The following is a 25,126-nucleotide window of genomic DNA, read 5'->3' on the forward strand; positions in this document are numbered from 1 at the left end:
CCCTGTTTGTTGGAAGCCTGGACAGGAACTCCGAGCTCCGCCCCATGGTCATAACACCGAGCCTGGAAAGCCTTCGAGCTGCCGGTGATAGATCGAAAAACTCCCCCCAGAAACTCAAAACTCGGACTTCTACCGTTGTTGGAAAAGGAGGAGGCGGAGGAACCGACGGCGTGTCCGTCCGAATGGAGCTGCTGTCGGCCTAGTCGACTGTCGGTTTCCCGTAGCTAACCACCAACTCTCTTCGGCGGGTGAGTTTGGACTGATTAAACGGCGAAGTTAAGCTAGCAAACTTTGGGTGTAGTCCGCTAGCGCCGCCTGCTTGAAGGTTTTCCCACAAAAATAAAACAAAACTTAGTCTAACTGCGAATGTATCTGTGGTGTTACTTATTAAAGCGTTTATAATGTAAAAAAAATAATAAAATAGTGACTTTTTTTAGGGGCTGGAGTGGTGAGGCCGCGGCGGCGGCAGGCTCACCGCAGCGACATGTTGGGGGCAGTCGCTTTCTCACTTCAAAGGCAAAACGGATAATTCTATTTAAATTCATGACGTTTGGTTCGATTTATGTTTTTAACTCCATAATATGCACACAGGGATGATTGTTGGTTCACCTGTCCGCGAACAGGGTAGGAAAGCGGTGTAAAAGCTTAGCTGTGGTTGATGGTGCGTTCATGGGACTGTCCCTCCCGTTCACTGTGTTGCGTTGCGTATGGAAAAGAAACAAAAATACGAACAACCAGTTTGAAATACTGTGTAGTAATAAAAAAATAATAATAAAAAGAAGAATAAAGACAGCAGATGAACTTTTTAGTCACGTTATTTTTTTTTTATATTTAAAAAATGTTTACCTACATTTTAAACTTAATCAGAATCATCTTTATTTGCCAAGTATGGGTCAATTTGACCCACTGCATGAGTAGTTGTTTTCGGTCGTCATAATGTAAACAATATAAGAAATAGAGGAAAAGGACAACGACAGCATAAATAATTTTGTACTTTTTTAATATTTAAAAAATAGATTTTCGAGATTTTTAAGCTTTTTTTTTTTTTTTTTTACACGGGTCAATTTGACCGCTGCATGTGTAGTAATTTTAGGTATTTGCAAGTACATTTTAAATGTGTGTGTGTGTGTATATGTATATGTATATGTATATATATATATATATATATATATATATATATATATATATATATATAATCAAATATAATAAAAGAAAACAAAGAGAGGAGATAACGTTTTATCCAGGTTTACATTTTCTAAATAGATTTTTCAATTTTAAAACGTGTCAGTTTGACCCGTTGCATGTGATTCATTTCAGGTCTTTAAAAAAAAAAAAAAAAGTTTAAAGTACGTAATTCGAATGTTTTAATTTGACGTCGGGGTGGAAGGAAGGCGTGTGGTAAGCCACATTACGTTTAGTGGAGGTGGTGATGTTTTTTTTTTTTTTCTTGTTTTTGTGGCCAGATCACCTCTTGAATGTAGCCTCAGAACAACACTTCAGCCAGCGATCCAACTATGTGACAGTGACACTTAAAAGTACTGAAAAGTGATTTGAAGGTTTCAATTCCCCCATTGTTCATTAGAAGAAAGTGCCAGTGTGGATAATACTGACACAAAACGACAGTCTGTTTCATTTGTTGTACACTACAAATGTTGTGTTAATGTGTGTGGTTAGTCGCTTTCTTTAGAATTCTAAATTATATATATCATAAATACAAGAAAAAGAAGGACAGCTAAAGATATTTTATCCACAAATTTTTTTGTACATTTAAAAAATTAAAAACTATATATATATAGGACAAAGACCCCCCCCAAAAAACAAGGACAGCCAAAGAAGTTTTATCTCCATTTTATTTTACATTTTTCAAATATATTTTCTAGATTTTTCAACTTTTGCCCTCACCATGTTTTGTCACTTTACTCTTTATAAATGAAAAAACAGTAAATAAAAAAAAAAACATACAAATAAATGTTTCTAGCTTTTTAAACTTCCCTTAAGTCATTTTAACTCTGCAAATTTGAAAAACAAATTAAAAAAATAAACATACAAATAGGAGAAAAGATATATATATATATATATATATATATATATATATATATATATATATATATATTTTAATGAAGACTGCAGAAGAGATTTAATCCACCTTTTTATTTATATGTAAAAAAAATCGATCTTTTAAAACTTAAAACCAGGTTAATTTGACCCACAACACAATGAGTCATTTTTGATCTTTGGAAATGAAAAACAAATATCACAAAAATATAATAAATAGAAAAAAATAACAAAAACAAGGACAGCGCAGGATGTTTTGTCCACTCTGCCGCCCACCCAACCCCATCCCCTACATTTAAAAAATATATTTTTTTTTTGATCAGAAATGTAAGAGGAGGGCTGTGAGAATCCTTTTGATGCCAACTGTCAGGAAGTTCTGTAATGCGCCGGAGTTTTTTTGGAGAAGTTGAAGGATGCCGATATCTATAGAACAGGAAATGGAATGTACCGCCACAAAGAGAAAGCACTGGCAATGCCTTTGCAAGTCAAATGCGCTGCTGTCCTGTTCAGGATGAGGATGAGTAGTTTTGCTTTATTTTAGCTGTATTACACAGTGGCTAATGTATTTTTACACTTGAATGTTTTTTTTTTTTTTTTTTTTAAATGTGACTTAAAACATTGTTTGTACAGTTTACGTTGTCTTAAAATGACAACTTTGACATTAGCCAGCTTTCCTCGTATTAATTCGCTACTTATTATCAGTTGTCATTCCACCAAACGATTGCGCTGATTACATTTGAGCGCATCACCACGCTTCCTGTGATGTCACAAAGAGATGCAAAGAGTTTTAACAAACGCTGGGCGGTTGCTCGCTTCTGCGATTGGCACTGCCCGCATCACCCACGTTAGGCCACTCTAAGTAATAAGCCTCTTACCGTGCGGTGGCAGGAGCGAAACTTCTCTAGCTCATCTCTTTTATCAGAGGCGACACTTTGAGGTTACCCCTTCTCTTATTTATTTATTTATTTTTACGCACATTCTTATCTTGTGTAACCAAAACTGCTTTGTAAAAGACTCGCTTTGAAATGGGGAATACTCCAAAGCATCTTTTGGTGATGTTGACTTAAAACCTTTGGCGTATTTTCTTTGTGAAAGAGAACCTTTGGGGTGACTGCTTCTGTTCTTGTGTCACCAACATTATATCCTGTGGGAGATTTCTGTATGGTTGAGCTCAAGATGAATGCTTTCTAAGCCATTTGGGAAAAAAAACTTAAATAGCTGAGTGGAAGTGGTTCCTTTGCATCCCGTGCGTTTGAGTTGCACTTCCCTGTCTTGTCGCTTGTTGCAAGTAAGATTGGCAAAACTTTGACCCCCACTGCATGTGTGGTCATTTTAGGTCTTCGCAATGTCAAAAATAATTTTAAAGAGATGTAAAAAAAAAAAAAAAAAAAAAAATTATAAGAATTTTTTTTTTTTTTTTTCCCCCAAGATTTTTAAACTTACTGTCAATTTGACCAACTGCATGTTTCATTTTTGGTCTTTGTAAATTCAAAAAAACAAAAGGATATAGTTAATAAAAAGAATACAAACAAAAGTTTTTTTTCTTTTTTTTTTCTTTTACATTTTTAAAACAAAAAATGTTTTAACAAATGTTTTTATATTCGCCCTAAGTTAGTATAAGCGAGAGTTAATTTCACTTGTACGTCTTCTGTTGGTGTTATGGTTCCCGTGCATTTATTGATATACACCCTTCCATTAATATATTTCATAATTCACATTCTATATAGGTACGAAAGGAATTAAACTCTGTAATAAAGCGAGCCAACTTTGATGTCCTCCTGTGACCTTCCGGGCCCGACATGCTTTGTTTGACTCGCTGATTGTTCGCTATCAGGGGGAAAGTAAGCAGTCAGCATCAATGTGATGAAGCACAACGCTACACAATTTTGTTTGTTGTTGTTCTAGACCAGCGCTTCTCAAACTGGGGTCTCCCGTCCACAAAATAATTTGCAATAAATGAGCACGTCGTATCATTTAAATTTAAAACATTGCATACTCACGTGTGCGAGAGCAGTGTGTCAATAAAACATGGATGCTAAACCGGTTACTCGCCTATATATTAGCCAGTTAAAAACTCTTTGTGACGTATCATCATATAAATCTGATTTTCCTGCAAGGGTAGTCAAGGTGTTTTTTTAACTAAAAGAATGCTTTTTCAACAATAGTCCTTTTTTTTTAAGGATAAAGGTATCTTTTCCGAATAAAAAGTATTGTATTACTAGAATATAGTTGCATTTTTTAAATTTACTTGTAAAAATATGACTTTCTTCCCACGTTAAACTTTGACTTTAATATTTAATTTGGATTTTTATCTTGAGAAAATACCATTTTAATCTCGTAAGATTTCGCCTTTTTCCCCCAAACAAAAATTTTAGTTCTTGTAAAGATTTTTTTTTTTTTCTTGAAAATTTTTTACTTTATACTAGGCCTGTAGCTATCGAATGTTTTTAAAACAGTATTCTTTTAATTACTCCATTGAGTAATGGGATGAAAATTGGTTTTCGTATAGCTAAATACCAAAACAAAGTGCATGGAAGGTGCAAGTATTATTATTGTCCACTTGGGGTCGCCCTCCTCACATTCTACATTGTAATGTCTGTGACTTTTTGACTGTGTGTGGCTTTAAAAAGGCGGGGTCTTGGTTTGGTGAGTGACATGTGCATCAGCGAATGAGAGCGTAGTTGGCTGTAGTTTGTTAGGTTAGCGGCTGGTTTCCTAACTGGCTAACTGTTAGCCAGTCTGCGTGTTGAGTGACTGGGTGTCAGTTGTATGCTGGTGTATGAATGTGCTTATTGTTTCTTTTGTTGAATAAAGTGATTGAAAGTGCAGCGGTGGCTGTGTCTGTCCTTGACTACTAGTGGGGGCACTACAGTACATTCTAACTAGCGATAGTAGGCTAGATTAAATTAGCTAACAATGTTTACATTAACCTGTGTTGACTATTGTAAATGTGATGTGTTAGCCAGTTCTGTTGCGTTAGACCTACTTTACACTCACGGCGCATTACTTTTCCTCTAAAAAATATGTCATCATAACCTTATGACTTCTGTCAACTGTGTTTGCTTGACGAAAGTAGTAAATATGTTTTGTGTGTGTGTGTGTGTGTGTGTGTGTGTGTGTGTGTGTGTGTGTGACAGAATGACGACCACGGTCACCTTAGAGGATGCTCTCTCCAACGTGGACCTTCTGGAGGAGCTGCCGCTGCCCGACCAGCAGCCGTGCATCGAGCCCCTGCCCTCCTCGGTCATGTACCAGGTTAGCGTCCAACAGTCTTTACCTTTTACGTTACTCATTTTTACCTAGCAGTATTTGGTACCTGGCCGGTGTACTGTACACAGTTCTTGTTTTCAGACCACATAAATAGCAATAGTGCTTTGGCACCATCTGGTGGCATCTTGGTGCCAAGGGAACCATTTGAAGTGAGTTGAGGAGCTTAATTTACCCAAAAGTCGTTTTTTTTTTGCCACCATCTTGTGGCACCTATTGAGAATTACAAATCCTTTTGGAACGAGGGCATCAATTGCTTGCATATTTTTTGCTATTTGCGGCAACTCGGGGGCTTTATCCCCTGGGGTTCACTGTATAACAGCAGGCAACTGTACCCCATACATCATCTGGAGCAGTTTGAAATTAATATCTGATTGCAGGACATAAACAAAACGCTGAGATCATCTAGTGCCTGCACTCTGGCCCAGAGGACGAATTTGAAATCTGATTGGTTGTAGAAACTGTCCCATTGCTAATATAGTTTAAGTTACATTTCCATCAGTACAGATTGTGAAGACCCTGGGCAGGCTAGATTGACATGGCAACACACAATTTGAAATCTGATTGGACAAAAAAAATCCAACATCCACATACAGCAGCACAGCCAAGAGAAACACTACGGACTACTATGGACAGTTACAAATAAACGAATACAATTTCATGCACCAACTATTAGAATTCTAGGTTGTAATGTAGGTCAGTGCTTCTGATGGTGTTGACGGCCCACGCGTCTCATCGACGTCTTCTTCCCTTTTCTGTCGCAGCCCAACTTCAACACCAACTTTGAAGACCGCAACTGCCTTCGTCACGGGCATCGCTAGATACATCGAGCAAGCCACCGTCCACTCCAGCATGGTGAGCTACCTCACAGCTTTGAAACCATACAGTCCATTTGAATTCATTGTCCTCCCCAGCCCATAGGAAACAATGATACTTGTACTTTTAGTGTTTTTCGAGGCATTTTTACACTGATCACACCGATTAAAATATGGCACAAATATTAATGTTATTGTTGCTAACTTGCAGTCTTTGCTGTGGTTTCAGAGGACAAGTGTATGCCAGCGGGCGTCTTTGGCAGGGCTCAAAAGGTTTTGTGTCAAATTGGGAGGCGGGGGTGGGGGTGTCATTGCTGGGTTTTGGACTCAAACAGAACTTTGTTTGGAAGCAGCAATGCCTCCCTCGCTCTCTCCAGTTTCCCTGCCACCTCCTGAGAGTAAATGGCTCACGCATTCCTGATGCTTTTTGAAGTGTGTGTGTGTGTGTGTGTGTGTGTGTGTGTGTGTTAGTTAGAGAGAGAGCTGTTGGAGGGCAGAGACTGAACACATTAAGTACATTGTTAATACAATTGTATCAAGATACCAAAATAGTGTGAAAAGTGCAACACCGTCAGTTTGTCTTCTTTTTAGGAAAGTCAACATCGATAGTTTGCCTTCTTTTTTTTTTTTTTTTTTTTTTATAAAGAAAAATCCAACACCAGTACTTTTGTCTTCTTATTAGGAACGTGTTTTGCTGATAGCTCGTCTTGTTGTTTGGAAAGCGCAACATCAATAGTTTTCCTTCTTAGGAAAGTGGAACATCAACAGTTGGTCTTATAGGAAAGTCCCAACATCAGTCATTTTTCTTTTTGTTAGGAAAGTGCAACATAAATGCGGACACGCAGACACGTGCAACAATTACGCAATAATTTAAGTGCAACAGTCAAACTATTGATGCTCTTGTATGAGACTCATTGAAAATAGTCCAGGTGTTAGGAATTCAAGGCAAATGGTGAACCTCATGAAGTGTGCAATGAGTGCATTCCGTTTTGACAACAGGCTTCATAGTGTTTGTTTGTTTATTTATTTTGGTTTGTGGCTATAGAATGAGATGCTGGAGGAGGGTCAGGAGTATGCGGTCATGCTGTACACATGGAGGAGCTGCTCGCGTGCGATACCCCAGGTAATCAGCACTAGTCTTCATCGTAGCACGACTCTCACTTCACTCGCTGCTCTCCTGGCGCAGGTGAAATGCAATGAGCAGCCCAACCGAGTGGAGATCTACGAGAAGACGGTGGAGGTGCTGGAGCCTGAAGTCACCAAGCTGATGAACTTCATGTACTTTCAGGTACACAGTGTAGGGTTGCAGTTATCGAATATTCTCAGAATGGAGTATTCTATGCGTTATCTTATCGAGTAATTGGATAAGAATGGATTTTGTGTCATCAAACACTATAACGTGCATGTGAGGTGCAGGTATTTTTTTTGGGTCCACTTTGGGATTGCCATTCTCACGTTCTACTGTAGTATCTGTGACTTTGAGTGTGTGTGACTTTAAAGGGCGGTCAAACACACAAATACCAAACTAAACTACGGCCCTCCCTATATGATCTAATCTCGCTATATTGCAGATTTTCACTTATTGCAGGTGGGTCTGGAACGTACCCCCTGCGATAAACGAGGCTTTCGCTGTGTTAGAATGGACAAAGCCATATAAAATGTTTTTTTGCCTTTCTTTCAGCGCACCGCCATTGACCGCTTCTGCGGGGAGGTGCGCCGCCTATGTCACACTGAGCGGCGCAAGGACTTTGTGTCCGAGGCGTACCTGCTGACCCTGGGGAAGTTCATCAACATGTTTGCCGTGCTCGACGAGCTCAAGAACATGAAGTGCAGCGTCAAGAACGACCACTCTGCTTACAAGCGGTGAGAACAACCAATAATCCTACATACAATAAAAGCCTGGATCTGCACCTAAATATAGGAACATTTCAAACAGATGAAATATCATTAAAAAATAGTAACGTTTTATGATTAATAAATATTAGTCAGAGTTTAAGAAGTCTGTATTTGCACCTAAACATTTCTTAATATTACCAATATGAATATTTTAATAACAAAGGGGGGAAAAATCCCAAGTCTACACCTAAATTAAGTAGAATTTAAAATATTCATATTTTAATAATAAAGTAAAGCAAGCCTCAACTGTCAATATTAACAAAATGTTTTTTTTTAACAAAATACAAATATTTTCTAATTAACACCTGTTGTTTAAGTCTGAATATTAACCTAAATTAAAGAAAATGTAAAAACAGATTTTTTAATATTTTATTACTAACAAGGTTTTTGAAAGTCTGGATCTGCACCTAAAATATAGTGTAGTGTCTAAACAATTCAATGTTACAAAAGATTTGAAGATTTTGTTATCAACAAAAGTTTTAACAAAGAAACTAATTTTAAAAATGTCAAAACATTAAATATTGTAAAAATATTAATATACAGTATTTTTTTAAAAGTGGTTAAAAATTTGCAGATTTAAACAAAGGTATTTTAAAAATTTGAATCAGATTCTTCTCCTAAATAAAGGAAAAAGTCAAATGATACAAAATTAAATGTACAAAGATTACATCTGAATTTTAACAAATTTAACAAACCATTTTATTTGATCAAAGACTTTAAAAAGAAAAACATTGCATTGTTTTAAGATCGTTTCTGTATTTGAGGCGCAATCAGAGATATAACAAACAGCAAAACAAACAATAAGTGGCAGCATCTGGCAACAATCCAATTCGCACTCCTTGAAAGATGGAAATATCTGATCAAATGCTGTAAGATTTTGAGTTGAACAAAACCCTCCTTCCTTGTTGTCTTCCAGTGCTGCTCAGTTTCTACGAAAAATGTCTGAGCCCTCTTCCATTCAGGAATCCCAGAACTTGTCCATGTTCTTGGCAAACCACAACAAAATCACTCAGGTTGGCCTCCACAACAACAAATGGCATCAATAGTGTTCAGCCTTGAAAAATAAGGCAATATTCAAAGTTGGAAACTTTCCATGGAAATTTATGAGAATGTACCAGGAGTTTACAGAATGTCAGTTATTTTAATATGGAATTCAAATGTAGTTTATGTTTAAGACATAATCCTCACTAAAACAACCATATTTCATGCAGGTACGGTTGTACCTTGACTTTCAAGTGCCCAAACTTTGTAATTGGAAGCCGTGTAGTGCTGAAATAATTACTCGAATAATTTGAATTAAAAAAAAAAAAAGGGTGAAGTCTTGAAGCTTTGCAGGGGTTGTTTTTCCGACCACCACAACTCGGGTATTACAAATGCCAATTTGATAACGGTTAGCCAGTTTACAGACAGCCGCTAACCTGAGACACTCTAAAAAATGTCTGCTTATGACAAAACCATTTTTTATATCAATACTTGAATATGATAACTTTCCATTAAATTGTCCTCAATTCCCAGTCAATTCTGTCACGTTCCCTTTGTGAGTTTCCGATTTGGAATATTTCCGAAATTCCCCATCTTAACTTCCCATGGAAATTTGCTGGAAATTTACTGCAGATTTTCCACCCATTTGCAATCCTAGTTTAGTTTGGTACGTCTAAAAAAAAAAAAAAAAAAAAAAAAAATCTGTATTTGTGTCCACACGCAGTCTTTGCAGCAGCAGCTGGAGGTGATCAATGGCTACGAGGAGCTGCTGGCCGACATCGTCAACCTGTGCGTGGATTATTACGACAACAAGATGTACCTGACGCCCAGCGATAAGCACATGCTGCTCAAAGTGAGTCATCCCGCGCAGGTCAACAGGAAAAAAAAATTTCTCTGGTGTATTGTTTGTCCCCGGTACTGAAACCACCAACCACCCCACTGACCAACCAGGTCATGGGCTTTGGCTTGTATCTCATGGATGGAAACAGCAGCAACATCTACAAACTGGATGCCAAGAAGAGGATTAACCTGACCAAGATTGACAAGTTTTTTAAGGTATGAATGGTCACAGAACAAATTAAACTCCAAAGGTACCAATACGATAGCGCTTGATATTGTGGTACCTTGACTTATACATTCAGTGATCTTTTTTTTTTTTTACTTTTACTTTCAACCTGAGTTTTCCCTCATTTCTCCCTAATTATCCCGCATGTTCTTAGCATTTACGCTCCCTAAACGCGATTGATTCACTCGTCTCGTGTCGCTCTCAGCAACTGCAAGTGGTCCCTCTTTTCGGCGACATGCAGATTGAGTTGTCCAGGTACATCAAGACCAGCGCTCACTTTGAGGAAAACAAATCCAGGTGAGAGGAGACCGCACACGTGTAGCCATTTGGAATTGAACCATTGGCATGATTTCTATCCTGCCTTTACACGAGTCTTATTTCAAACTGACGCATGGGTCTTAGTTATAACTCACATTTGCACATGGGTCTTATTGCAGATGTTAGTTTTAGTCGTACATGTCCCTATATTCTGCTTTGTCTCCCATTCTGTTGTCTTTCCCTAACTGACACGACTTCCCTTGTCCCCCCCCAGGTGGACATGCACGTCCATATCCAGCAGCCCTCAGTACAACATCTGTGAACAGATGATCCAGATCCGTGAGGATCACATGCGCTTCATCTCTGAGCTCGCCCGCTACAGCAACAGCGAGGTGGGTATGGTAATATGGACAGATTTATTTATTGGTGGGAGCTGGTCAACCTGAGCTGTTAGATTGTCTTTGAGATGCAGTGGCGGGCCAAAACGCAATATAATGGCACATAAGTGTGCTTGGGGCTTATATAACACAATGTGGTTGATGAACTTAAACATGTATTCCATTGTGCTGTGAGAGGAGGTATGAGGAATAGGCACGGGTGAGTGATTTTTACGGGCTTTTTCTTCTCCCAAAGTGAATCTGTTTTTCAATCAGATATCCAAAGTTGCTGCTGTGTTTCCCATACATACAGTAGTTGATGTATATGAATGTATGTAATGATCCTTAGGTGGTGACCGGGTCAGGGCGTCAAGAGGCCCAGAAGACTGATACGGAGTACAGGAAGCTGTTCGACTTGGCCCTGCAGGGCATGCAGCTCCTGTCGCAGTGGAGTGCTCACGTCATGGAAGTGGTGAGTCTCACAAAATATAATCAAGTTATCGTTGGCATGTAAAGCAAAACTCCCCTTTTATAATGGGGGATAGACCATACAAAAACCCATCATACATGCTTTAAACGTTAAAACGGATTGAAACATTTTTTCTGAAGTATTCCTTAGCACCTGTACTCACTCTTTCGCTGTCAAGAAATTGGACACTATTCTATGACATCACTTTGAGGAAATGAAGACTCTCGCACAGCTCTCCAAATAAGAGCCAAGCATGCCAAAATGCACCAAAATGTTCAAACAAACCCTTTTCGTTTCATCTGAAAAAAAAAATGTCACTAGCTTAATGTTAACATATAATAAGAAAGGCCTTAATACTAACAGCTCGACAACCCTTTTCTCTGCAGTATTCCTGGAAACTGGTTCATCCCACGGACAAGTACTCCAACAAGGAGTGTCCCGACAATGCTGAGGAATACGAGCGCGCCACCCGATACAACTACACCAGCGAGGAGAAGTTTGCCCTGGTGGAGGTGGGCCAATACAGGCGGACTTTGTCATTGGGATGATGCCATGACAAAATCACATGTACTTCTGTCCGGCAATAGCTTTGATGGCACCACTAGGAAACAAGCCCGTCCGTATGTGTCGTGTGACCAAGGCCGAGCGAATGAGCAAAAGAGCTAAATGGCTTGAATGATATGTCTACTGCAGCGCCGTACTTTAATCGTGGGAAGTGTCAGTCTAAAAGATGTCACATGAGGAAAGTTGCTTCCAAGAGAGATGAAATATCGGCCGTAATCAACAGTTTTATATAAAGCACCTGAAAGAGATACTTGGGTAAAAGTACAAGTATCATTACAGAAAATAACTTTGGTAGAAGTTAAAGTTGCCTGTTACCGGTACTTGAGTAAAAGTCATAAAGTATCTGACATTTTCCGTACTAATGTATTACGAGTAAGTATTGCAACTAGAAGTATTTTTAAAAAGGTGAGCGGTTAGAATTTTCATTGTTTTTTGTTTTTTTTTGTAATCTACATTGTATTATGTCAACAAACAATTTCTTCTGATTTTATTATTTAGCAACCGGTAACAAAAGGTGGTTCCGGTAAATGGATGAAAAAAAGTACAATTTTATTTTGGAAATGTTAGTGGAGTAAAAGTGAAGTTGCTGGAAACAAAAATAAAGTAGAGATCCGTAAAAATTCTTACATTAGAAGACTGATGTGCTCTTTTGACGCTAAAAATGGATAGCACGCTCTAGAGCTGACAATAGCTAACAGGCTAGTTATAAAATAAAATTACTCTTTAAGACACCCCAACCAAACATTTTTCTATACGTGTGAGAAAATGCCTTCCACAAACCTGATGATGGCGTTTGACAGCCACTCGTTTTATCCTCTTCACCCACAGGGTCCGCTTGGTTAAATTCATGTTTTTGGGGAGGAAATAGAAAAAAAACCAAAAAACATTTTTGGGTTCTGGTGGAGCAACCACAAACTTTTTTCATTGTTTTTCAGTTCGAGAGACTGGTAGGCATTTCCTTTTCTGCCACCTGGAAGTTCTCTGGCGCCTTTTGTTGACAAAGCTTTATGAAACGGTCGTATTGGGTGTTTGCCTCTGGCAGGTGATGGCCATGATAAAGGGGTTGCAGGTGCTGATGGGCCGCATGGAGAGCGTGTTCAACCACGCCATCCGCCACACCATATACTCGGCCCTGCAGGACTTCTCGCAGGTGACGCTGCGCGACCCGCTGCGCCAGGCCATCAAGAAGAAGAAGAACGTCATTCAGAGGTGGGCCGGATACAAACACATGCGCTGTCGATTACGTTCTTTAATCTGGCCCACCGAACATTTACATTAGGAGTCCTGTAGTACTTGGTGCACTAATTTAGCAATTTATTTTTTTCAAAAAAATGGTTAAAATGTACACAGGGTGTAAAAGTACAGTAGGTATACAATTTTGATTACATATAAAAAAATTAAAAATAAACAGTAGCTTTATTTAGTCACAATTAGAATAACATACAATGTAACATTAAGGACGGACACTTACGTGCTTATATTGCTGGCCTTTTGCATTTACATTCTTCTAGTCTAGTGCATGTTTTTATATATTTTTTAAAATATTTTTTAAGTCATAAATATTTGGTAAACTTAATAAAAATAAACATTTCATACAAAATATTGAATTTGAAAACATTTCCAGCTATTGTTATTCATTCATATCTTGAAATAATTGCTTAATTTAGATATTGTAAATAAAATTTTAAAAAATAGTAAAATAAAACATTAGACCTATAAAATACAAATAATTTGTTGATTAATTATAAATAAATTATGATTAAGCAAATTTAGATTATAAATTATTCAAATAAAGAATAGAATATATTAAAATAAAATAGATGATATGATTAAAATAAGCACAATTTACATGCACGTTTTTCTTAACCTAATCTGAGTGATCTGTCACAAAAGTGCATTTCAAAAATAATAATAATCACGTGGCCCAAAAGTGACACGTGGCATTAAAAGGTCTATACACCCCTGTTCAAATGCCAGGTATTTGTGATATACAAAAAATTAGATAATTTCAAAACCTTTTCTACCATTAGTATGACCTATAACATGTCCAACATAAGGTTAAAAAAAAAAAAAAAAAAAGAGCAAGCAAAAATAAACAACTGAGATAACTTGGTTGCACAAGAGTGCACACCCTCTCATAACTGGGGATGTGACTGTGTTCAGAATAACCAATTACATTCAAGCTCATGTTAAATTGGAGTCAACACACACCTGCCACCATTTAAAGTGCCTCAGATTAACCCCAGCTAAAGTTCATCTTTTCTAGTAGGCTTTCCCTAACATTCTTTCTGCTCCCGCTCCCCAGTGTCCTCCAGGCCATCCGGAAGACGGTGTGCGACTGGGAGACGGGCCGTGAGCCCCACAACGACCCCGCCCTCCGCGGGGAAAAGGATCCCAAGGGTGGATTCGACATTAAGGTCCCACGACGAGCCGTGGGACCCTCCAGCACTCAGGTGACACCTCCTCGTCCACGTGCATGACCCGCCACTAATTTTGCCCAAACTAATGTGTTCACCATCCGCTTAACTCACGCCAAAGCTTTACATGGTGAGGACCATGTTGGAGTCCCTCATCGCCGATAAAAGCGGCTCCAAAAAGACCCTGCGTAGTAGTCTGGAGGGACCCACCATCCTGGACATCGAGAGGTTTCACCGCGAGTCCTTCTTCTACACCCACCTGCTAAATTTCAGCGGTGAGCCGCCACAAGGCACCCCCATAGACCTTTTCATTGTCGTAAGAGACCACCACTAGTAAACAAACACTTCTATGTGATTTGACCCAGGCAGAGCGATTGAGAAAACAGCAAAAACAACTTGATGATTTTAGCCTTCTTTACAGTTGTAGTTGGAATGTGTGCAGTGTCAGTCGGAAAGAAGATGTTACGTAAGGTAAATTGCACGGAAGCGCGGCAGCTGTTTTTTTTACATTTCAACAGGTAGATTTATTCAAAAATTACTGTGGTGGAAATTCAGACATAATTAACATTATCTTTGAGGGACTGGCTAGTTAATTGACTTTTCTCTTGCTCGAATTAATGACACAGATGTGCCCTTCTGATCTTTTTTGTCATTGTTTTCAGTTCAGGTAAGTGGTAGTCACTCACTTACTACCACTAGGAAGTATCCTGGCACCTATTGTTTAGAACTGGTCTCTCTCTCTGTCGACTTCTTTGTAGAAACCTTGCAGCACTGTTGTGACCTCTCGCAGCTGTGGTTCAGGGAGTTCTTCTTGGAGCTGACCATGGGCCGCAGGATCCAGTTCCCCATTGAGATGTCCATGCCGTGGATCCTCACAGATCACATTCTGGAGACCAAGGAATCTTCCATGATGGAGTGAGCACACCTACTCGCTTTGTTTGTTTTTGTTTTTTTATCTCAGTTATTTGACACGTTCAAGATTCAAAGATGTGTTTATTGACTATTTCATTGAAGGCACACTTTGAAAATTTGTGACATGGTTCATAAAATTCATTCTATTTCAGGTACGTGCTGTATCCCCTGGATTTGTACAACGACAGCGCCCACTACGCTCTGACCAAGTTCAAGAAGCAGTTTCTCTATGATGAAATAGAGGCTGAGGTAATTAATTTCCCATTGCGTCTGTTTGTGGCCAACTAACCCAACAACGGGGATGAGCTGTTTTTTTTTTCCTCATCACCCTTTCTTCACTTTGTTCTTTCAGGTGAACTTGTGCTTCGATCAGTTCGTCTACAAGCTGGCCGATCAGATATTTGCCTACTACAAGATCCTTGCTGGAAGGTAGCTCGAACACATTTACTCCATGGAGCTAGAATACTGTCATTTAAAAAGAAATGTTCGTATTGTAGATGATGTACGGTGAACTATTCATTGTCACTGTACAAGTAAATTGAGTTACGAAGTTGGTCACAGAACAAATTAAACTCTTAAGTCATGGTACCACTGTGTTGTTTTTGTTTTATGTCTGTTTTCAATGCGGGCAGGTGTTCTGGCTCCATAATAATCTCCTCCTCTTCTCTCATAGTGGTCCATTGATAATAAGGGTTTGATTCCTTTTAGCCTCCTGCTGGACAAACGTTTGCGGGCTGACTGTAAGAACCAAGGCGCCAACATTCCCTGGCCGGATTCCAACCGCTATGAGACCCTGCTGAAGCAGCGCCATGTCCAGGTACCTACAACTATATATATTTGCAAAAAAAAAACAAAAACTGTCATTTGATCAAAGCAAAGCTGTTGAGGGTAAATGGCTTGAATGGGATTTTAGCCTTCTTCTGTAGCGCCAGCACATGATTTGGTCGCACCATTCTTTTGAGGAGGTACAGAATGACCATGGCATACCATAGTTTTGTATGCAGTAAATATACATACATACCTCCTGAGAAAAAGTCTTCCACAAAGCCAGTGATGGTTCTCAGTTTATCCCTTTAGAAGTGGCTTCTCCGCCACTGGACAGTCTTGCGATCTTCTATGCAAAACTATTTATGATGGCCACTCAATTTATTCTCTCCACCCACAGGTTGTGCTGGATTGTTTCGATTATATTTTAAAGTAAATAAAAAACAAAACGAAACATTTTTATCTGGTGGCGCAACCCCAAGCGCTACATGTTTCTGTCATTGTTTTCCGTTCAGGTCAGCAGTATTCCTTCACCTTTCTGGCACCTGGAAGTACACTGGCACCGATTGTCTACCAACATGAAACGGTCTATAGCATTGTTTTCCACCTAGCTAACATATCGGCCTTCCGCAGCTCCTGGGCCGCTCCATTGACCTGAACAGGCTCATCACTCAGAGGGTCTCAGCCGCGCTGTACAAGTCCATGGAGCTGGCCATCAACCGCTTTGAGAGCGAGGACCTCACTTCCATCATGGTAAGCAAATACCTGCTCCAAAATATTGTACATTTGACAGGATGATGATGTGTTGAGGCACTCACATCACCAACATGGGGAACTTCACTCCATCTACTTTCCATCATTCTGTTTCATCTCAATGTACTGTCTTTGTGACAAACATTTTCTTTTTGGGAACAGAGGGGTTGAAGGTGACATGCGTTTTTCTCACAATTTCAAATGGTTTCCACCTGGCTTAGTATTTGTTGCATAAATTTGTCATCATTTTAAATATGAATATGAAATATGTCCTAGGACAGTGATTCGCAAAACTTTTTGCATCAAGTGTCACCGAAAAAATACTTATCAACGATCATTAGAAGTAAATTCAGGAACTGTAGTATGCACAAGTGCTGAGTGGTTTTAGTCCTAAAAAGTATATTATTGTAAGCCACAACAATATACTTCGTTCTTCGCCGCTCGAAGGAACTGGAAGGCCTCCTGGAGATCAACCGCTTGACGCACAAGCTCCTCTGCAAGTTCTTGACGCTGGACAGCTTCGACGCCATGTTCCGTGAGGCCAACCACAACGTGTCGGCGCCATACGGCCGCATCACGCTGCACGTCTTCTGGGAGCTCAACTACGACTTCCTGCCCAACTACTGCTACAACGGCTCCACCAACAGGTAGCGGGAGCACGGGAACGGCTAGTGACTTGTTATAGCGACGTCCGTCTGGTCTGAGTTCTGACTTTTTGTGCTCAGGTTCGTGCGCACCGTCCTGCCTTTTTCTCAGGAGTTTCAGAGGGACAAGCCACCCAACGCTCAACCCCAGTATCTCTATGGCTCTAAGGTCAGTGGCACTTTTCCCACCTACGGGTTAGGTCGCCGTCGTAGGAGCGGTAAAATCGTAAACTGAGATCCTCCTGTCTTTGAGGAAATACGGTAGGTTCCTGGCTCACTCAGGAATCAAACTTGGTCTCTCCTCCATAGCTTCACTAAGAACAAAAAAGCCGGACACAAATCATGCATAAAACGGACAAACGTGACAAAAACTGATACAAATCTGACCAAAACGTAAAAAAACAATTGACAAAAGAACTGCCAAAATTCACGAAATTTACAAATATCTGGCAAAGAAAATCTTGAAAACGAGGTAATCGGTTAGCGTCTGACATACGTACTCTAGTAATTCGTGTTATGACGTCGGTTTAGGAACTAAACTAAACCCAGGAGCCCCCCTGTATTTGAGGAAATACGGTAGGTTCTTGGGCGATTCACACAGGAATCCAACATGGATTCTCATCCGCAACTGCTCCACTTTACCTTACTTACTAGGATTAAGAGATTCACTCATGCAGATTAAAAGACTGAATTAAGAAGTCATTTTGAATTGGCTAGGTTTTATTTCCTGACACACAGGATTTCATAATAATCTATAATACAATACACCATAATTCGTTGGGCCAGACAATATGGTGATGACCTCAATCCAATTGCCTCAAACTGGCTCGCTCCCAGACAGCCGAGCCAGCGTCCTGAGCTCGTGGAGGCCGCGTTGGTCGCCGTTATCGCAGCTGCCCCTGGGCGTGTAGAGCCGGCCGGACGAGGAGCGACCCGACCGGACCGCGTCGGTCACCACCGAGCATCCTCGTCCCCCGCCGACGCCCCCCCGACCCGTGCAGGCGCCGTGTAGGCACCCCCACAGCAGGACGGCGGCGATGACCAGCAGCAAAAGGCAGCAGGTCAGCCAGGCGCCCGTGCCCAGCTCCCAGCCGGCCCGGTCCTGCCCCTCGCCATTGTCGTTCAGCGTCATGAACGCCTGGCACTGATCCCGCGCCGGGTTGGCGGCCTGGCACGTGACACACAGTAAGTAGGTGGTCTGCGGGAGCAAGTTGGCCAGGTGGGTGGCGGTCTGGCTGACGGGGATGCGCTCTTCGTGCATGAAGCTCTTGCGCTTGAAGGCCATGAGCAGGCTGTTCCAGTTGGGGCTGTACATGACGCTGTAGAAGGTGTCCAGGCAGCTGGCCAACGGCGGCCAGCTCACCCTGGCGGAGGAAGCTGAGATGTTATAGACTGCGACCCCCATGAGAGAAAAATGCTTCCTGTCAGGGAAAAATGATAACCCCATTAGTAGGAAAGAGACGGGACAAGAACTTTGAGAATAATGCGAGGTCAACAGTTCAAATACAACCTGATGGCTGGCATAAGTGTTTGACTGTTTCTGCTTCGGCTAGGTCATGTATATATGTATATATAGACACACAAACAAGCAGTTATCATCTGCCTAATACAACTGACGAATAACCCCCCCCCCCCCCCCCTCCTCCCCCACCACAGACATCTTGCTTTGTCGCACAGCCAAGTAATAACACAATATCAGCGCGATATCCGAAGTACCGCAAGAATAACCCATGCCTCATTTTGCCATTAATTACAAATGTCAATAGCACCACACGATCCCACATGAGGATCAGGCAACGGGATGTAACAATGCCAGAATAATAAGCATTCTGTACAGGGGATTGTCTGGAATAAAGCCCTAGTCAGCGGTGGGATTAAATTACATAATCGCGCCTGGTGTTTTGCCACGAGGTCATTGAGTCACCGCCAAACATTTGAGTCCTTTTAGAATATCCTAATTATTGCCCAAGATCATTCCTTGGCAAGCCTTTTACACAAAGTTCCACCTAGAAAAACAAAACAAACAAAAAAACTTAGCTGTCCAAAGACCACCATCATAACCGACATTATTTTATGATATGGCATCTTCTGTCCCGCTTTTATTTATTTATATTCACTTACTCATTTTATTTTTATTGGACTTCATCTTATTTTTTTGGGACTTTGTGTGTTAAAATGTATTTACCTTGATGTTATTTTTGGATGATTATGACATTGATATCTTGACTGTGTTTTATGTTTATGTATTGTGTTCTACTCCGTCTGTCAAAGCATTCTGTAAATGTGTTTTAAGAGACGCTTTATAAATGTTTATTAAGTCTGGGCTTCCCTGCTAAAGCTACTGCGCCTGCGGCCTGACACTGGATAAGTGGAAGAAGATGGATGCATGGATATAAAAATAGTTCTTAGTATTATTATTCAAATAAAGTAGGATCGTAGACATAGTGCTCTTCAAAAACGAGACAGAGGTGTTATTCCCAGAAAGTATATGTAATACTATTATTGTAAACCACTGTACCACTATGAACAGTAACACTGCATTTAAGTACAGGACAATAAAAGGGGGGTGGGGGGGACAACAACCTATTGATGATTGAATTAAGTGAAAAAAAAATTAAACATATAAAAATTTCAACTTGGACCTTATTAAATGCATAAAAGCAAACCGTTCTTAAAAATGAAATGCAAATTTATTAACCGTTAGTTAAATACAACTGATCTGCACTCAGGCAGTGATTCTTTCATGTACCACGAGATTGAGCCCATGTTCCATTAGTATTTTTGAGAATCACCATCAAATTATGTCAAAAAACACCCGGCCGTTCAAATTCCATTTGTGACGTCTTTGAAAATAATGTTACTTTTTTTTTTGCTGGTCTTGCACATAGTCAAACTAGCTGTTGACTGTAAAACACACACTTCCATGTGGAATATTAAAAACACATTCAGGGTTTTGAGCAATAAATGACAGCACGTGGGACTTACCTCTCCAGGCTGTCAGATTATCCCGAGTCTCAACCCGTCACATCTGGGATGACGCCGTCGACAGGCAGCGCAGACGAGCGCGCCCTCGTTTTAGCCGCCGCGGTCGGGTGTGTGCGCAGTCGCCGACGGAGTGGGAGGAAGGAGAGGGGCGGGGGAGGTGAGGTGATGTCCTGTGGTGGATGGCTGAAAAGAGAACAGTCCCAAAGTCCAAACGTTATTATGAGATTGACGGGAAAGCGACCATCTGGTCCTAAAAAGCAAACAAATGAGCAGCTTTTTATGGAATATTTGAAGACTTTTACAAAGGATCATTCCTAAATTGATGCTGATATGCAGAGTGCTTCATTTGTTTTGTATTTAAAAAAAGAAATCATAAGCTGATCTGCTGCTCTCCACATCCATGATTTGTCCCACAAGTGACACCTGGCGAACGAAGAGTGCATGTGACGCATCCATCGCCCACTTTAACCACAATTATACGCATATTCGGGAATTTTCCTATTATAAATACAGTGGGTAGGGAACGTTTTCAGACCCCCTTAAATTGTTAATTCTTTGATATATTGCAGCCATTTGTTAAAATCATTGAAGTTATTTTTTTCCCCTCGATGTACACACAGGATCCCGTTTGGGGGCGGGGGGTGAATTGTTGACATTTTTGCAAATCTATTAAAATAGAAAACCTGAAATATCACACAGCCATAAGTATTCAGACCCTTTGCTGGGACACTCATATTTAACTCGGGTGCTGCCCATTTCTTCTGATCATCCTTGAGATGATCAGAAGAAAGAGATCCTCCTCAGCTGGCCTTCATTTAAGGCCAGCTGTGTTTGAAGGTACTGATTGGACTTGATTAGGAAAGCCACACACCTGTCTATGTAGGACCTTACAGCTCACAGTCCATGTCAGAGCAAATGAGAATCATGAGGTCAAAGGAACTGCCCGAAGAGCTCCGAGTCAGAATTGTGGCAAGGCGTAGATCTGGCCAAGGTTACAAAAAAATTCTGCTGCACTTAAGGTTCCTAAGAGCACAGTGGCCTCCATAATCCTGAAATGGAAGATGTTCGGGACGAGCAGAACCCTTCCGAGAGCTGGCCGTCCGGCCAAACTGAGTAATCGTGGGAGAAGAGCCTTGGCGAGAGAGGTAAAGAAGAACCCAAAGATCACTGTGGCTGAGATGCAGTCGGGAGATGGGAGAAATTTCTAGAAAGTCAACCATCACTGCAGCCCTCCACCAGTCGGGGCTTTATGACAGCGTGACCCGACGGAAGCCTCTCCTCAGTGCGAGACACATGAAAGCCCGCATGGAGTTTGCTACAAAAACACCTGAAGGACTCCAAGATGGTGAGAAATAAGATTCTGTGGTCTGATGAGACCGAGATAGAAATTGTTGGCCTTAATTCTAAGTGGCAAGTGTAGAGAAAACCAGGCGCTGCTCATCAGAGTCCCAACAGTGAAGCATGGCGGTGGCAGCATCATGCTGTGGGGGGGGGGGGGGTTTCCGCAGGAGTGACAGGGAGACTGGTTGCAATTGAAGCAAAGATGAATGCGGCCAAGTACAAGTAAGGGTAACCTGGACGAAAACCTTCTCCAGAACCTCAGACTTGGGTGAAGGTTCACCTTCAAAAAAGACAATGACCCTAAGCACACAGCAAAAATACCGAAGGAGTGGCTTCAGAACAACTCCGTGACTGTTCTTGAATGGCCCAGCCAGAGCCCTGACTTAAACCCAATTGAGCAACTCTGGAAAGACCTGAAAATGGCTGCCCACCAACGTTCACCATCCTAACTGACAGAACTGGAGAGGATCTGCAAGGAGGAATGGCAGATGATCGCCAAATCCAGGTGTGAAAAACTGGTTGCATCATTCCCAAAAAGACTCATGGCTGTATTAGTTCAAAAGGGTGCGTCGACTAAATACTTAGCAAAGGGTCTGAATACTTATGGCTGTGTGATATTACAGGTTTTTTTTTTTTTTTTTTTTTTTTGTCTGTCAATATGTGGTGCTGTGTGTATATTAATGTGGAAAAAATGAACTTAAATGATTTTAGCAAATGGCTGCAATATAGGGGGTTTGAATAATTTCCATACCCACTGTATCTCTGGGATCCTGTCCTCTTGTTTTTTTGTTTTGCTGAAAAACTCATCTTTTCACTATTTTTGTGCTAGGAGGAAGTTCCATTTAGACCAAAGTTGTGCTTTGCCACCGTTGTAATTTACAAGCAATTCCAAAATTTATTAGGGTGGGCATCAGTTACTCGTGGATTTTCCCCCTTCCCCCACCGTGCTTTTTTTTTTTTTTTTTTAACTTCCTGATCTCGCTCCCCCTTGACCGCTTTCTCCCTCCGTGCGGCGGCAGACGCTAAACCTGACGTACAGCAGCATCTTCAGCTGCTACCGCAACTTCGTGGGCCCGCCGCACATCAAGGTCATGTGCCGGCTGCTGGGCTACCAAGGCATCGCCGTGGTGATGGAAGAGCTGCTCAAGGTGGTCAAGAGCCTGGTATGTCCTATTGAAAGCCTTGCGATTGCGACATTGGGGCGGCTCGGTGTACCTAATGAAGTGTCCGCTGGCCTCTGCAGCTCCAGGGCACCATCATGCAGTACGTGAAAACCCTGATGGAGGTGATGCCCAAAATCTGCCGACTTCCTCGCCATGAGTACGGCTCGCCAGGTTCGTTTGCATATTTTTTTAGCACGACTTTGCATGCAAGTAGGAGGAGGACTTGCATGAATTGCAAAAAAAAAAGCAAAGAGAGAGAAAAATCTGAATATGAATGGCACCGACATGGATTTTTCTGCTCGCTGAGGATTTTCTTGGGAGGGGTGCTGGAACTAACAATCATTTTAATATCTGCCGATGGTTTTTGCCGATGGTTTTTCCAAAGAAAACTTTCTAACTTCCATCCCTTTCCTCAGAAACAAGACATTGAAAACGGACACAATTTGATTATGATTACGTTAACTGCTTTGGTCTGTAACATGTCAGAAAATTGCCAAAAATGTTGATCATTGTTTTCCAAAATAAAAAGTCTCATTTGGATTAAACACAAAGATGATCAGTCTGCTTTCATGGAGGACTATAGAAATCTGAGAATATTTACTGTTGACAGGCTGAAATTCCGAGCATTTGGACAATTTTAAGCGCGTCTATAAACGATTAATCGATGAGTTGTCGATGAATTGTTTTACCGCCATTTCCTTGTTAGGAATCCTGGAGTTCTTCCACCACCAGCTGAAGGACATCGTGGAGTACGCCGAGCTGAAGACGGTGTGCTTCCAGAACCTCCGGGAGGTGGGCAACGCCCTCCTCTTCTGCCTGCTCAGCGAGCAGAGTCTGGTACGAGCACCGCCAGTCCCTCCGCAGCTCCGCTCGTTCAAATTGAAACGACGTCGTTCATTTGGCGCCGGCGCCTCGTTGGGAAGATGATAATGTTACACGAAGTTGCTGACGTAACACAAAAAAGTTGATAAATGATGTTGTCTGGTAGAAAACATAAAAACTGTCGAAATTGTCAAAAGTGTTGTTGGATCTCGAATGAAAGACATTCAACGGATTCCAAAATTTGGTTTTCACACGTCAACTGCCCCAAAGTGGCCGCGATAGAGCCGAAAGATGCGTTTTGATGTTGACAGACGTGAACTTGGAGAAAAATCCCCACCCCTGGGAGGTTTCACCACATTTGCATAAACACGGCTAACTTGGTTGAACAAAAGCAAACGAGGTGGACACAAACGGCCACCAGACGATGATTGTGCGTCGCCGACGATGTGTGTTGGTGTGCAGTCGCAGGAGGAGGTTTGTGATCTGCTGCACGCGGCGCCTTTCCAGAACATTCTGCCCAGAGTCCACGTCAAAGGTAAACCGCGACCACGCTAATAAACATTTTGTCTCATTGGTATGCAAAACATATAAAAGTGTGTCGAGCAAAAATCATCTCATGTGAAGGTGGTATTAAATGACTATAGTCGAAACTAAAAAGAATGACATGCATATAAGTAGAATATGACTCGACTTCAACCACAGTAATAACGATATAATGAAATGAATATAACAAACTAAAATACGAGAGAAACCTTTTATTGCGATATTCTTATTACTTATATCGTTGAATAAATACAAGGATAAAAAGTGCAGCTATTAAAATTGAAAAGAAACTGCAAGAGCAGTAATAAACAATAAGAATTTAAATGGTGCATAAATAGGAACTTTAAGTACAGTAATGTACTGTTGATATAATAATTATTGAAATGATTCAATAGATGTAAACTACAAGCACCTTAATAAACTAAATGAGCTAATAATAAAATACATTGCATACAAATATATTTTTAACTAAATGAAATGAACAAAACATGTTATTGTGAAATTAGGACATGAATAAAAAAAGTAACAAAGTGACAAGTAACATTAAATGTGTTAATAAAAATCTTGAGTATGAACTAAATACAAATGAACTACAACAACAGGAATAAAGATACTGTTAATGTAAGTAAAATTGAAATAATTGAATGGATAAATATAAATCTCAAGTACCGTAAAGAAATCTGATTAAATTATTTACAATTATTAAATGTATTACGCTTACCTTTAAGCAGAGTAATATTGTTACATTCAAGTCATAATAAACAATATGTAAAATTGATAGAAAATGGCTAGTTAAATGAATGAAAATTCTATTATTGAAAATAAATAAAAATTAGATGCAAATATAATTGCATGTATTAAAAAACATGAGGGTTAAATAGATAAAAATGAACTACAACCTTAGTAATAACGATTTTGTTCAATTAACAAAAAAAATAATAATAAATAAATACTCACACCTTGTCCAAAGAATAGAAAAGTAATATAATTATGAATAAATGAAAACAACACAGTTCACAAAATACAAAAATGA

General features: G+C 40.4%; 2 protein-coding genes across 2 annotated transcripts in view; one reads left to right on the forward strand and one right to left on the reverse strand.

Annotated features, from left to right (window-relative positions):
- The window catches only part of cyfip1 (cytoplasmic FMR1 interacting protein 1), a 27,815-nt gene continuing 2,689 nt past the window's right edge, over positions 1 to 25,126 (forward strand). Inside the window, 28 exon segments of the mRNA XM_061684770.1 lie at positions 1 to 248; positions 5,193 to 5,310; positions 6,087 to 6,119; positions 6,121 to 6,177; positions 7,183 to 7,260; positions 7,324 to 7,425; positions 7,819 to 8,000; positions 8,950 to 9,046; positions 9,739 to 9,867; positions 9,966 to 10,070; positions 10,286 to 10,377; positions 10,613 to 10,730; positions 11,065 to 11,187; positions 11,571 to 11,696; positions 12,791 to 12,957; positions 14,054 to 14,201; positions 14,287 to 14,440; positions 14,924 to 15,080; positions 15,230 to 15,326; positions 15,430 to 15,506; positions 15,786 to 15,894; positions 16,476 to 16,595; positions 17,043 to 17,242; positions 17,321 to 17,408; positions 22,585 to 22,728; positions 22,809 to 22,899; positions 23,435 to 23,565; positions 24,013 to 24,085. Coding sequence (XP_061540754.1) covers positions 5,194 to 5,310; positions 6,087 to 6,119; positions 6,121 to 6,177; positions 7,183 to 7,260; positions 7,324 to 7,425; positions 7,819 to 8,000; positions 8,950 to 9,046; positions 9,739 to 9,867; positions 9,966 to 10,070; positions 10,286 to 10,377; positions 10,613 to 10,730; positions 11,065 to 11,187; positions 11,571 to 11,696; positions 12,791 to 12,957; positions 14,054 to 14,201; positions 14,287 to 14,440; positions 14,924 to 15,080; positions 15,230 to 15,326; positions 15,430 to 15,506; positions 15,786 to 15,894; positions 16,476 to 16,595; positions 17,043 to 17,242; positions 17,321 to 17,408; positions 22,585 to 22,728; positions 22,809 to 22,899; positions 23,435 to 23,565; positions 24,013 to 24,085 — 3,115 coding nt within the window. The 5' untranslated portion in view covers positions 1 to 248; position 5,193.
- On the reverse strand, positions 17,954 to 18,659 carry LOC133406817 (fibronectin type III domain-containing protein 9). Its single transcript, XM_061684775.1, has one exon. It carries the CDS (start codon positions 18,642 to 18,644, stop codon positions 18,057 to 18,059), a length of 588 nt encoding a protein of 195 aa, XP_061540759.1. The 5' UTR covers positions 18,645 to 18,659; the 3' UTR covers positions 17,954 to 18,056.

Source organism: Phycodurus eques, chromosome 8, assembly GCF_024500275.1.
Source record: "Phycodurus eques isolate BA_2022a chromosome 8, UOR_Pequ_1.1, whole genome shotgun sequence".
NCBI lineage: Eukaryota > Metazoa > Chordata > Actinopteri > Syngnathiformes > Syngnathidae > Phycodurus > Phycodurus eques.

Bases quoted from the DNA above. Each gene is read 5' to 3' on its own strand.
- LOC133406817 (XM_061684775.1), bottom strand. From the start codon at position 18,644: ATGGGGGTCGCAGTCTATAACATCTCAGCTTCCTCCGCCAGGGTGAGC.